Source organism: Apiospora phragmitis (genome assembly GCF_038363925.1).
Source record: "Apiospora phragmitis strain CBS 135458 chromosome Unknown utg000007l:2111988.0-4706623.0:1.0-2598199.0, whole genome shotgun sequence".
Taxonomy (NCBI): Eukaryota; Fungi; Ascomycota; class Sordariomycetes; order Amphisphaeriales; family Apiosporaceae; genus Apiospora; species Apiospora phragmitis.
Window position 1 is genome coordinate 835,189 of NW_027117406.1, and position 11,704 is coordinate 846,892.

Here is an 11,704-nt window from a genome sequence, read left to right on the forward strand (position 1 = left end):
GCTAATCAAGACCATGTGGTCAGCGTGCAGTAGAATGCCACCTTGGGGTCAAAAGGTCAGAATGTGATTGGCTGCGCCGCACACCACACCACCTATACGGCCAGACGGTGACGTTGGATAGCACCCCCCAAGTTTGGGGGCCTAAACGTTCCTGGCCTTCCATTGCCCTTCGGCGCATGGAAGGAGGAGTCGCACTCTGGAGAGCCACGTGGGTTTTTGACTCTATTTGAAACGTGTGGGCGGAATCCTTCAAGGCCGGTATTTGAGGATTGGTCAATGAAGATAAGAAAAAAGGGGTTTATGAATTCGTCGCTCGGTGTTAGGTGGTTTATTTACAGTCTGATTGATTTCGATTCGGAACGACGGGATCGCACTTCGCTTCGTCCAGAGTGGAGATGACTATGGGTTTCCCGGGTCGGGGCCGAACTTCTTCGTTTCTCCCCACAGAGATCTTCGATAACAGCAGGCCGGAACCGAGAATCAAGGAGCGAAATGGGGGGAGGGTGTCAAGTGTAGTATTTGTCTTTCGTATAGTAGCGGCCAGATAACAAAGTCCCTCGCATGCATCCTTTACCCGCACCCTCCATTCTGCTGAGAGAGAGACCTCCACAGCACGTGGCTCCGCTGCTCAAATCCAACGTAAGCACAACTGCCGCATTGGGGGCACAGGAGCAACCCTACGAGGCTGCCGTGTCACTGCTTATGTGCTTTTGGATGACATTTAATCAAAGCAGGGAATGGCCTGGGGAAGCTGATGCTTTCCCTGGAATCTTCCTCCTCAGCTTATAAATCCTCCTCAAGCCAATAGTTCCTTGAACATCGATCGTGGAGTCCATGATACCGTCCAATTCAATAATAACTGTACTTCATAGTTACGAGCTAGTCGTGACAGCAAGCTAGGTTAGGCACACGTATGCCATACTCTCGAGCAAAGATGTTGAGCTCTATCACTTTGACGCACACGTGCAAGCTGCCGCGCAACGTGACGCGGCAGGCTGTTATCGAGTTCCTGCATAGCCACGAGGACATCATCGACCTGTCCCCGCTGGTCAAGGAGCGGCACCCAATCAAGGCGCCCGCCAGCGCGCCGCCGCACATGCAGCAGCAGCTCGGCCACGCCTCCTGGTGGAGCATCACGGACAAGATCTCCTACCTGCCGGGGCACCTGCTCAACGGGCAGTACACCTACACCGGGGCCTTCCTCAACAAGGCGACGGGGCTCGAGGCTTATATAGATGCGCCGGCCGGTACGACGCTCAAAGATGTCTGGACCGTCGAGCAAAGCCCGTCGTCGTCCACGTCCTCCTGCCCTTCCTGCCCTTCCTGCCCTTCCTCCTCACAAGCGACAAAATCAGCAACAACGACAACGCAGCCGGGCGAGACGGATCTCTACATCCGTGTGGATTCGAGCGCGCGTTGCCACTTCGCGCTGCGCGGGTTCGTGCGCAAGATGCTCAAGAAGTCGCACGCGGAGCTGGTGCGCCGGCTCGCCGCCAAGGCCCAACTGAACGCCAGCGCCTTCGGCTGGAGCGACTGCACGAGCATGAGCATGAGCAACGACGACTTCGAGTCCGTCATTCTGCGAAGCAAGCCGTCCAGGGAATGGGGAGGAGGTTCTGGTGGTAGTGGTGGCAACAGTGGCTGCGTCGGCACCGAGACCCCCAGTCCTACAGAAACCATTACTTCCCCTTCATCCTTCTTCTCGGCTGTGACACTAGCGCCTGCAGCAGCAACAACATCACCGCCATTAACGAGCATCAGCGAGATGGCCGATCTCTACAGCTTCGCCACGCATACGGGGCCCTTTACAGCTGCAGAGCAAGCACAAACATGGAGTATCCCCGATACCACCGCGAATTTGCAGACTGGGTATAATGCGTGGTCTGCCGGGCGGTTTTGGGAGAACGACTACAGGGCTCATGTCGGCCTCAACGTTGGTAGAGGTCAGACCGTATAAGAGGAAGATGGACTGGGTCTGAAATGTGCGATATCCGATGGTAGGGAAATCGATTCAAGCGAGCAACCCTCGTCGTTGAATTGGGCCAGACCGGCCTCGACATATATATATCCCAGCAGCCATGCCCGCGGATGAGACGCAATCCGCGGGCATTGGGAGATGCTACAGCAGAAAGCGTGCCGAGAAGAAGGGCCACCAGAGGTTGCTGGGTAGTGCGTGAAAAGTACTTTAGCTCTGAAGTGGGAGACGTAATGCTCACTCTGAGAAAGTACAAACATGGACCTACGGAAGGGCAAGGGCGAGCGTATCATCTTTACCTTATGTTGCCAGTACCTAGCCGCTGTACTATCAGGCGTCGTACTTATTTGACGGTCTAGAATTCCATCTGTTTTGTATCATAGTCTTAGCTATATACTATTTGAATCCAAAAAGCGACACAATCAAAATATCGTGTTCGGGCATGTAAGACAATTGAAGGTGTGTTGCTGACTGCTGGAAGTTGCGGTGGTAATGGTTTAATCGTTTGCAGCAACGCTTATCTGGCGCCCCACACCCGCGAAGAACCCACTTAAAAGTTCAAACCTCTGAGCATCAGCAGCAATCAGTTCAATCCCGAGAGCCAAGGCCTCCCTCGCCATTAAGACAACACACGACAAAACTGCAACTTCTTTCGCCAGCACACCAAGTCGAAGACACTTCACTAAACCTCACACCAATCGAGAGAGGCCCACCATGTCGTCCATGCGAAATGCCGTGCAGCGGCGCAACCACAAGGAGCGGTCCCAGCCCGCCGACCGCAAGCGCTACGGCCTGCTCGAGAAGCACAAGGATTACAGCCTGCGCGCCAAGGACTTCAACAAGAAGAAGGCGCAGCTCAAGAGCCTGAAGCGCAAGGCCGAGGACAAGAACGACGATGAGTTCTACCATGGCATGGTCAGCCGCGCCGGCCCCTCCACCTGGGCCAGCAAGGGCAAGCGCTGGACTGGAACCGTCGACGGCGACCGCGGCAACCGCGCCCTGCCCATGGACGTTGTCCGCCTCATGAAGACCCAGGACATGGGCTACCTGCGCACCATGCGGAACGTCGCCGGCAAGGACGTCAAGGCCCTCGAGGAGCGCGTGATAGGCATGGGCGGCAGCCTCGACCCCCGGGCACTACAAAAACTAGAAGAAGACGACGATGACGACGACGACGACGACGATTGGGAAGACGAGGATGGACCAGCAAAGAAGCCCAAGAAAATAGTCTTCGCAGAGGCCGTGTCAGACCGCGAGGACAGGGTCCTGGCCGAGATGGAGAAGGAAGAAGCCGAACGTCAAAAGCAGGACGAAATGGACACACGGAGCGACGAGGAGGACGAAAACCCACAGACTTTGCGCGCCGAGCAGCGGCAACGGATGCTCCTGAAGCTGCAACGGCGGCTTCAAGTGGCGCGGAAAAAGCTCAAGACCCTCTCGACGGCCGAGAACGAGCTGGAGCTCCAGCGTGCGAGGATGGCCAAGACATCGACAATCGGCGGTGTAACGAAATCGGGCAAGAAGTTCAAGGTTCGCGAGAGAAAGCGATAGAATACACACATACACGTCTTTGTCAATACCATCCACGGGAGAAAAAACTTTTTATGTTGTCTCGACATTTGAGATCCGGCGTTGATAATCCATGGCCGCCAGCGAGGGGCTATCTTGATATACCCAAGAAATAGATCTAAAATATACAGATCGAGAGAGCGTTGACTCCCCTCTCGGCTTTTCTTGGAGCTTCTTCTCGAGGCTTTGAGGCCCCGAATAACATTATTTCCTGACCCGCACCCTTGATGGAAGAACTCATTATACCTTCTCCCAGATGCAACAGTGAATCGCTAACCCAACCAACACAACAGTATCTCGGGGTATCCTATTTGCATTTGTTCGTTGTATGCTGACCAAGTCCTAGCAAACTGAAATCAAAACCAGAAAAAGCCAGCGGAAAAGATCCTTCATAATTCCTCGATACTACTAGTAACACTAATAATAATAATCATAACAATAACCTCGTGCGGGGGCACGCAGGTTTTGTCTCAGATCATCGTCACAGCTTCTCGCTCGTCAGACACTTGCTCAGGCCCGAAATTATGGCCACGAGCGACTTAAAAATAAGCGTCAGCGTCCAGATGACGCACTTGAAGGCGAAGCTGACGAGCTTCATGACGGTCCGCGTGCACCCAGGCAGCTTGTCCCGGTCCCGGACCTCGAGCTGCTTGCCCAGGCTGCTGGCCTGGCTCTCGAGGTCCAACTCGAACTCCTCGAACCGGTGCTTGCCCGCCTTGCCCTTTTTGTTCTTCTTATTTTTGTTATTTTTGCTGCTGTTGATGCCGCCGAGGTGCTCGTCGCTCGGGCGACCGCTCAGGCGGCTCATCAGGCTGTCCCGCAGGTGCGCCGATGAGGGCGCCTTGACCAGCGGCGGCGGCGGCGGCGGCGGCGGCTCGAACTGCTCGACGTGGGCCGAGTGGCGCTCGTCGAGGTTGGCAACGAGCATGAGGGCGCAGACGGCCACGTCGAGGATGTAGTAGGCCTCGATGCGGCCGGCGACGGCCGTGTCGAGCTCGAGGTAGCCGTCGCCGGTGCCGTCGCGCGTCAGCTTGGCGAGGTGCTGCGGGCTCTCGATGTGCTCGACCATGTACTCGGTGCGGCTCCAGGCCGGGTTGCGCTCGACCGTGACGCAAAAGGGCGTCGCGAGGGCCGGGTGCGCCAGGAAGTAGTTGCGGCTGTCCTCGTCCCAAACGAGGCGCGCGCACTCGCGCTCCGCGGCCGCGACGGCCGCGCTGTCGCCGGGCTTGTCCAGCGCCATCTTGGTCGCCGCCGACGGGTACAGCAGCGCCACCAGCCCGTCGTGGGGCGGCAGCCGGCGGGCCTCCTCCTCGAGCGTCGTGCTGATGGCCTCCTGCCACGTCCTGTTCTTGTCATGGGCCTCGCGCAGCGCCGCGAGGATGCCGCTCGGCCGGTCCGCGGCCGGGTCGCGCGCCTTGAACGGCTTGCTGGGGTCGTGCCGGCTCAACGTCACGTAGGCCGAGGCCGACGTCGGGTTGATCTTGAGGTGGTACAGCCCCTGGCTCGTCGACGAGAGGTGGTAGATGGGCGCGTCCTTCTCCGACGTCAGCTTCATGCAGAACGTCCGGCCCTGGCTCGCCGACGCCTTCCACCCGTTCGCCGCCTTCCAGTAGTCCTTGAGGTCCTCGGTCGTGCTCACGGGCGGGATAACGGGCGGGTCTTGGTACCGCCGCGGGTTCGGCATCGTCGGCCACCTCTGCTGCTGCATCTGCGTCGAGCCCGCGCTCATGGGGCTGCGTACGGGACTCCGCACGGGCTGCTGCGGGTTCTGGCTCTCCGGCTGCTCCTCTTCATCCTGCTGTGGCGGGAAGCGTGACTGGCGGCTGATGACCTGCCTGGGTATATGCCGAGGACTCGTCTGGGTGGGGTAGTAGTCCTGCCGGTCGAACGGGAGGTTGTGGTCGTACTGCGGGAATATCGAGCGAAGGCCTGCTTCCGCCCCGTGCGAGTCGGGGTTTGATAATGATGATGGTAACGGCTCCTGGTCCTCCTCCTCGTCTACGATAGGTCGCTTGGCGATGGAGCTCCTCGAGCGGTGGCTCTCATCCCGCACGAGCGTGCTGGTCCCGGAGTAGGCCGTATCTGTCCGCGGCGGCGCTTCAGAGACTGGGACCGTCTGCGAGACGGCAACGGCGGCGGGCGGCTCTTCTCGATATCTGCGAACCGCCTGGGAGGTGGGGGATGAATAAGGTCCTGGCCGCCCCCCTGATGCCGAGAGCGGCGAGCCGTCGATGACATACTGAGAGAGGTCGTTCTCCGGCGTCCGCCTTCCGTGGTGGTTCCGTGGCGGTGTCATCTCAAGTGAGGGACGTGGCTCCCGCGTGGATGATTGGGGAGTCTCTGCCCGAGGCCGAGGCGTTGTTTTCCTTGACGGCGGTTTCGTTGGATTTGTATTAGGGAACAGTGAGAACCCTCCAGTGGCGCCGGTCGATGGCGACGCCATGTTACCGGCTATAAGCTACTCTTTTGTCTGTATCAAACAGAAATCCTTGTCTCGTGCTGCCCCGTGATACGTCTGGAGAAGGCAGAATTCTCCCAGTCTCAGATGCAGATGACCAACGGTCCGAAGATGTAAGGGAGGTGAATGTCACTATTATTGGGGCATGGCTTGGCTCTTCCCGGTATCTGGAATACAAGCATATGTCGGCGAGGCGAATGGGGACACGAGAGGTATCACAGCACATAAACCGTGCAGGAAAGAATCTGCAAAGAGAGAACCAACGACAATAGACCCGAATAAGGTCTGAGACCGAAGATATGAGAATAGCAACCGTTCTTCTATTTTGCTAAGTTTAGCCAAATTAAGCAAGGGGGTGGAAAGTATATACGACCGAGGAGAGAGCGCCGGGACAAGGACCAACACACGCCCGTATGCAGGCGCTGACTTGCCAGATCAGACCTACTATATCTCCGGCCCCTCCTCCGCAGTAGGCAAAGTAGGCCAGAACGCCCATCAGCGGCACTTGTACGCGCTGGCGCCCATCATGAGTGGATGGGATGGTCGGTGGGAACCACGGTCTCGCAGGGGTTCTTTGTGTGTGTGTCGCTCGCTCGCATATCATTTTTCGTCCCCTAGCATGCAAGGTGCAGCAAATACTGACTAGACGACAAACAGGGAGAGAGGGGTTGACTGGCCTGGTCAGCAAATGGGAATTGATTTGCTCGGGGGACGAAAATAGCAGTGCAGGAAAGTCTCGCGCTTCTTGGTGCAATTTTTCTGTCGGTTGAAAGGCCGGCGGCTACGATGCTGTGATACGGGGGTTGATTGGCTTACACCATGCACGATCCCTGTCCCGAGGGTGTTGATGGTTGGTGGGCCTGAATAACATACTTCCGATATGCTCCAATTGGGCCCTGCCAGCGGCAATGAAGATCACTAAGGCTCACCGTCTCAAACTCCCTCGTCCTTTGCTGCTGACAGAAATAACAGCGAGAAAGAGAAGAAAACAAGAAGATTGTGCACCCTGTGCTCACTCAAGCCAGTCTGATTGGCATCCCATGAGCGCCTCACAGACGGTCGGGCTGGAAGCTGGGCGGGTTTCTGCAAGCGATGAGAGGTCGCGCAGAGCGGTCACTTGCTATTCAATTGCCGATCATGTTCCGGATAGGTTGGCTGCATGCTGTGATAAGTTAATTTGAAGAGGGGATCTTGGAGCTGTGGTGGAAAAGGTTTATGAGATCGACCTGATGTTTGAGATATTGGGCAGACCAGGCTCTTTCTCTTCGCCCAAATGTGCAACTGGCCGATTCCTTGAGCCAGCGCGACTCGGTCAATGTTTGCTCGAGAAGTGCAACTCGGGACGTATTGGAAGCGAGTGCCAGCATGGTTGTTGTCGCATGCCAGGAACGGACGACGCTGTTGTTTAGGCACTACTAAGCGGCAAATCAAACGCTGCGATTGGGATGATCCAATCAGAGGGCACCTGGACACCTGGATCTTGCCTTGCCCTGGTCGAAGCTTCAGTTGCTCATGTTGGCATAGTTGCTTATCTTGGCTCTACGTAGGTACAGTAGTAACGGGTTATTCTATATACATACCTCGATTGTCCTGATAAAACAACAACAACGAATAGCGCGATATCTTGAAAATATGGCAAGGTTCGGTTCCCGAGGAAGTCAAGTATCGGTTACTGACCCCGTCAGTGGTCACGGCCAAGATAACATAACGGCCGCTAATTGCCCCGCTCGCTCCGATACTCGGATACCCGAGATCCACGAGATTATGCCGGCTCGATGCACGCTCAAGATGCCTGATACGTATAATGGAGTAGTTCGGCTCCAATGAGCCAAACACAGCATCGTCTGCTTCTGCTGGTTGAGTGATGTAAATCTGGCCAACTGATATTAATAACGTAGCCCCAGTCGTAACGGGGAGAGATCGAAGCTCAACCTGACCCTCGCTCCCGAGAACGCAGAAAGCCATCTATTGGCCAAAAAAAAGCAATGTCACACATAGTTGTACTTGGGTAAGCCAGTAACCCCAGACCAGCCAATAAGAAGATCGCCCTGACTGAGACAATCCAGAGCCGGTGTCATCGGGCTTAGCTCCGCCCTCCAAATCCAATCGCAGGGACATCAAGTCACAATTATCGCTAGAGATTTCCCAGGTCCCTTTGAGACGGTAGATCCTAGACTACAGATAGACTACACATCCCCATGGGGTGGCGCACACAATCGTTGGGTTCCGCCAACAAATGCTACGGAAGAGCGTGAACATGCCATGGCACTTCGCACTTTCGCCCGCATGAGGGAGCTCTGTAGGAACTATCCCGCCGCCGGAATCACTTTCATGCCAGGTATAGAGTACCTGGAAGCCCCAAGCCCTGCATATCAGGAGCTCAACGCCGAGAAGGCCAAAATTCTGGGTATGGAAGGATTCCGGTTGCTGAAGCCAGCTGAATTGCCAGATGACAAGGTGAAAATGGGATTTGAGTACAACAGCTGGTGTGTAAATCCTATGGTATACTGTAGCTTCCTGTTGCGGCGGTTTGGGTATCTTGGGGGTAAGGTCGTCAAAAAGGAAGTGCGGAGTCCAGTCGAGATCTTCGAGATGAGGGAGTCGGGGAGGGTTGATGCCGTGATTAATGCTTCCGGCATTGGATTCGGTGATCCTGATGTATTCATCACGAGAGGTTCGTCCCGGAAGCTGCATACCTTTCTCAGACAACTTGACCATCTACGATACTAACTGCCTACTGTCGACCAGGTCAAACGTGCCTTGTGGCAAACTTGTGCCCAGCAACCGTCACTCGACAGAATGCCGATGGTTCATGGTCCTTCTCTGTGCCGCGCAACTTCGATGGTGGCACCATCATTGGAGGAACGAAGGAGCCCAACAACTGGGATCCGAACCCATCGCCCGAGGTAAGGGCTGCGTTGCTTCAAAACTTTGCAGGAACATATCCCCAGATACTTGCCAAGGATAATGAATACCAAGTCATTGCCGACATTGTTGGGAGGCGACCGACTCGAAAGAATGGAATGCGGCTAGAGAAAGAGCTCACGGGGGATGGCAAGTGCATCATACATGCATATGGTCCTGGAGGAAGGGGCTACGAGCTAAGCTGGGGCGTGAGTGAAGCTGTGGCGGGCTTGCTATCTGGACATCTGGGACTTGCGTCTCAAAACCAGAGGCCCAAATTGTAGGTGAGTGTATTTCATGGAAGAGAAGATCGGCATATGCCTATATTGAGAAGGTACAGTAGTTGCGAAAGTTTCAGGTGGTCAACAACCACATATCTTATACACACATGTTAGGAAGGCATGCAGATCTAGAAAGACAGAGCTGGTCTCTCCTGCATAGGTAGTTATTGCGTCCGTCAAACTGTATCAGTCAAGTGCCCTTGCAAACCAGAATACTTCAAATTGGTTGACCATGGTCTGTACATCTCTCTTTTCTCTGCAGGCTCTTCTGTGATCACCCGAATCTCTTGAACACGATCGGCTGTCAATTGTCACTTGCTCATCTCGCTCATTGGCCCATACCCGCCATATTCACGCTCGTTTCTACCCAGCTTTACCACAAGACTGCACTTGCACTAACGACCATGCTGCGTCACGTCGCCTTCGTTTTCCTCTTGGTATTGGGACAGGCTCTCGCCAACTCCTACCTCAACTTCTGTGACCTTCTCACCTACGGCTATACTAGCGAGGGCTTTGTCATCGCAGCGGAATGTGGCGATAGCAACGTACCTGGCTGCCAGGAACTCAATATTGGCCGATGCTTCGCCAACAACCAGGGCAGACTGGTTGCGGCCGGAAACGGGTAACCCTTCCCACTTCTAATTTGACCGTTGTGGTATATATACTCACTGATATATCGCATGTGATGCAGAACCGGCGGCTTCGACACCTCCTGCACAGGATGCACTATGGCCACGTCCAAGAGCAACACGTCGACTTATGGCACTCTGAGTTGCCAATGCCTATATTCCGCGGCCAACCACACAGTCGCCATCACTTCGATCAAGACAGGTGAGATGAACACTCGAGGCACTCCTCGTATCAGGGTACAAGAAGGATACTGACATCAGCAAACCCAAGACGGCTTGATCAGTTTCGATGCTAACCTCGGCATGCTGTGCGGTATCGGCAATGGCCTTGCCGTTCAATCGGATGAATGCCCACAAGCTGCCAGCCGACGGGCCAACCATGTTCGAGAGCGGCAAATCAGACGTAGCCTCCGGGGCTTTCCAGCCTGGCGTGGCGTTTGAGTCGAGCATACGGAAGAGCGGATGTTTCCAGCCCGTTGCCACTCGAGTCAACTGTTGCTGGTAATACCAATGCTATCCATTTCAGCAGAGAATATTGACGGAATGGATAATATGATTATGTTGTTCTAATTGGGAGGGTATTGATGTGGGACGAGGACTGAACTTAGCATTGCACATCCGCCATACTGTGCGGTTAATCTTCGTGGAGGATATGGGATATCGGAAGGAGTTGTTCTTTATGATTTGTCAAACTGTCTCGACACGGCCTTTTAAATACATAGATAATGACACATTGGGTTGCGTTTATTTGCATTGCCTGGGCCGGATGCCATAGCTATGATGACTGCTGAAGCCCTTGGGCTAAATAGTTTTCATCATAGATGATACTGATCGACCTCATGTGCCCATCAAGTGCAAGATAGCATTATGCATCGGATCATAACTCATGTAAAGCAATAGTCGTTGACATTAGTTGAGAACTATTATTTCACCCATGCTCCCATGTGGTACGTAGTAATATATTTCCTAACGGCTCCAGAACGAAAAACTGTAGATGACCACTGTAAATGGATGCTTCGTCCTTGGAGCCGGCTGGACGTCCTAGAGGAACAAGAGCCCATCTATTTCTTCTCCGTTCTTGCCCAGTCACCTTTTCCACATGCACCAATGTCAAGAGTAATAGGGCCAAGGGAGTACGAAGATGGGTTTGGAGCTCAGTTCTCTGTCCGGTCGAAGTGAAGTACAACATAAGTTTCCATCGTTTTGATCTCGGGTCCTGGAGGTTGATCTGGTACTTACAGGCACAAGGAAGAGCCCCGAAGATTTCCCGGTGTTTGCCTGGTTCACCGCGGCATTTGCGCCTTGGCCGCCGCCCACGGGGAACATTCCCTGGACGTTGTTGCCTTGTGGGCTATTATTGGGGTTGGAGGGCTGGGCGGCGTTGGTGCCGCCCTAGGCAGGTACTTGACCGTTTCCGTTGCCACCCATACTACCGCCGTTATTGCCGTTGCTGGGCTGGCCGGCACCGCTGCCGCCCATGGCGGGAGGGTATGATAAACAGCTTCATGATTGCAATGAGAGCGAGTGTAGAATAAGTAAGTGTCTGGTGAATGGGAAAGAGTGAGAAAAGCAAATCCGAGAACCAGCGGATATCAAAGACAGGAGCTAGCAACAGTGAGTGGAATACCGAGGGAGTGATTGGTCTTATAGAAGAAAGGAGGTGCAACGGGAACTGCTGCTGGACTATGGATGGCCGAAAGACGAGACTTGAGAAGAATCAAGCTGAGCTTCTTGTTGTTCTTATATACCTACCTGTGTATGCCTCACGGCAGGGGGAGAACTTTAACGCCAGGTTCCGTTGGAGAAAAGGGGCAAGTTTACTACCCCTTATGGGATCCTAGCGTGCAGTCAGTAGTGAATCGCATCTGCTTTTCAGCTACTGCAGCAC

General features: G+C 54.6%; 6 protein-coding genes across 6 annotated transcripts; 4 read left to right on the top strand and 2 right to left on the bottom strand.

Moving 5' to 3' along the window:
* Nucleotides 1–934: 934 nt before the first annotated feature.
* Nucleotides 935–1,957, top strand: PG994_007861 (uncharacterized protein; the record flags this gene model as incomplete). Its single annotated transcript, XM_066859270.1, has 1 exon — nucleotides 935–1,957. The coding sequence occupies one exon, from the start codon at nucleotides 935–937 to the stop codon at nucleotides 1,955–1,957; it is 1,023 nt and encodes a 340-aa protein (XP_066714757.1).
* Nucleotides 1,958–2,689: 732 nt separating this feature from the next.
* On the top strand, nucleotides 2,690–3,526 carry PG994_007862 (uncharacterized protein; the record flags this gene model as incomplete). The annotated part of the gene is made up of 1 exon (XM_066859271.1): nucleotides 2,690–3,526. One exon carries the CDS (start codon nucleotides 2,690–2,692, stop codon nucleotides 3,524–3,526), a length of 837 nt encoding a protein of 278 aa, XP_066714758.1.
* Nucleotides 3,527–4,025: 499 nt separating this feature from the next.
* On the bottom strand, nucleotides 4,026–5,987 carry PG994_007863 (uncharacterized protein; the record flags this gene model as incomplete). The annotated part of the gene is made up of 1 exon (XM_066859272.1): nucleotides 4,026–5,987. The coding sequence occupies one exon, from the start codon at nucleotides 5,985–5,987 to the stop codon at nucleotides 4,026–4,028; it is 1,962 nt and encodes a 653-aa protein (XP_066714759.1).
* Nucleotides 5,988–7,987: 2,000 nt separating this feature from the next.
* PG994_007864 (uncharacterized protein) lies at nucleotides 7,988–9,190 on the top strand (the record flags this gene model as incomplete). Its single annotated transcript, XM_066859273.1, has 3 exons — nucleotides 7,988–8,010; nucleotides 8,069–8,676; nucleotides 8,751–9,190. 3 exons carry the CDS (start codon nucleotides 7,988–7,990, stop codon nucleotides 9,188–9,190), a joined length of 1,071 nt encoding a protein of 356 aa, XP_066714760.1.
* A 401-nt stretch (nucleotides 9,191–9,591) lies between these two features.
* Nucleotides 9,592–9,813, top strand: PG994_007865 (uncharacterized protein; the record flags this gene model as incomplete). Its single annotated transcript, XM_066859274.1, has 1 exon — nucleotides 9,592–9,813. One exon carries the CDS (start codon nucleotides 9,592–9,594, stop codon nucleotides 9,811–9,813), a length of 222 nt encoding a protein of 73 aa, XP_066714761.1.
* Nucleotides 9,814–9,969: 156 nt separating this feature from the next.
* On the bottom strand, nucleotides 9,970–11,295 carry PG994_007866 (uncharacterized protein; the record flags this gene model as incomplete). The annotated part of the gene is made up of 3 exons (XM_066859275.1): nucleotides 9,970–10,329; nucleotides 11,056–11,145; nucleotides 11,221–11,295. 3 exons carry the CDS (start codon nucleotides 11,293–11,295, stop codon nucleotides 9,970–9,972), a joined length of 525 nt encoding a protein of 174 aa, XP_066714762.1.
* Between the last annotated feature and the right edge of the window lie 409 nt (nucleotides 11,296–11,704).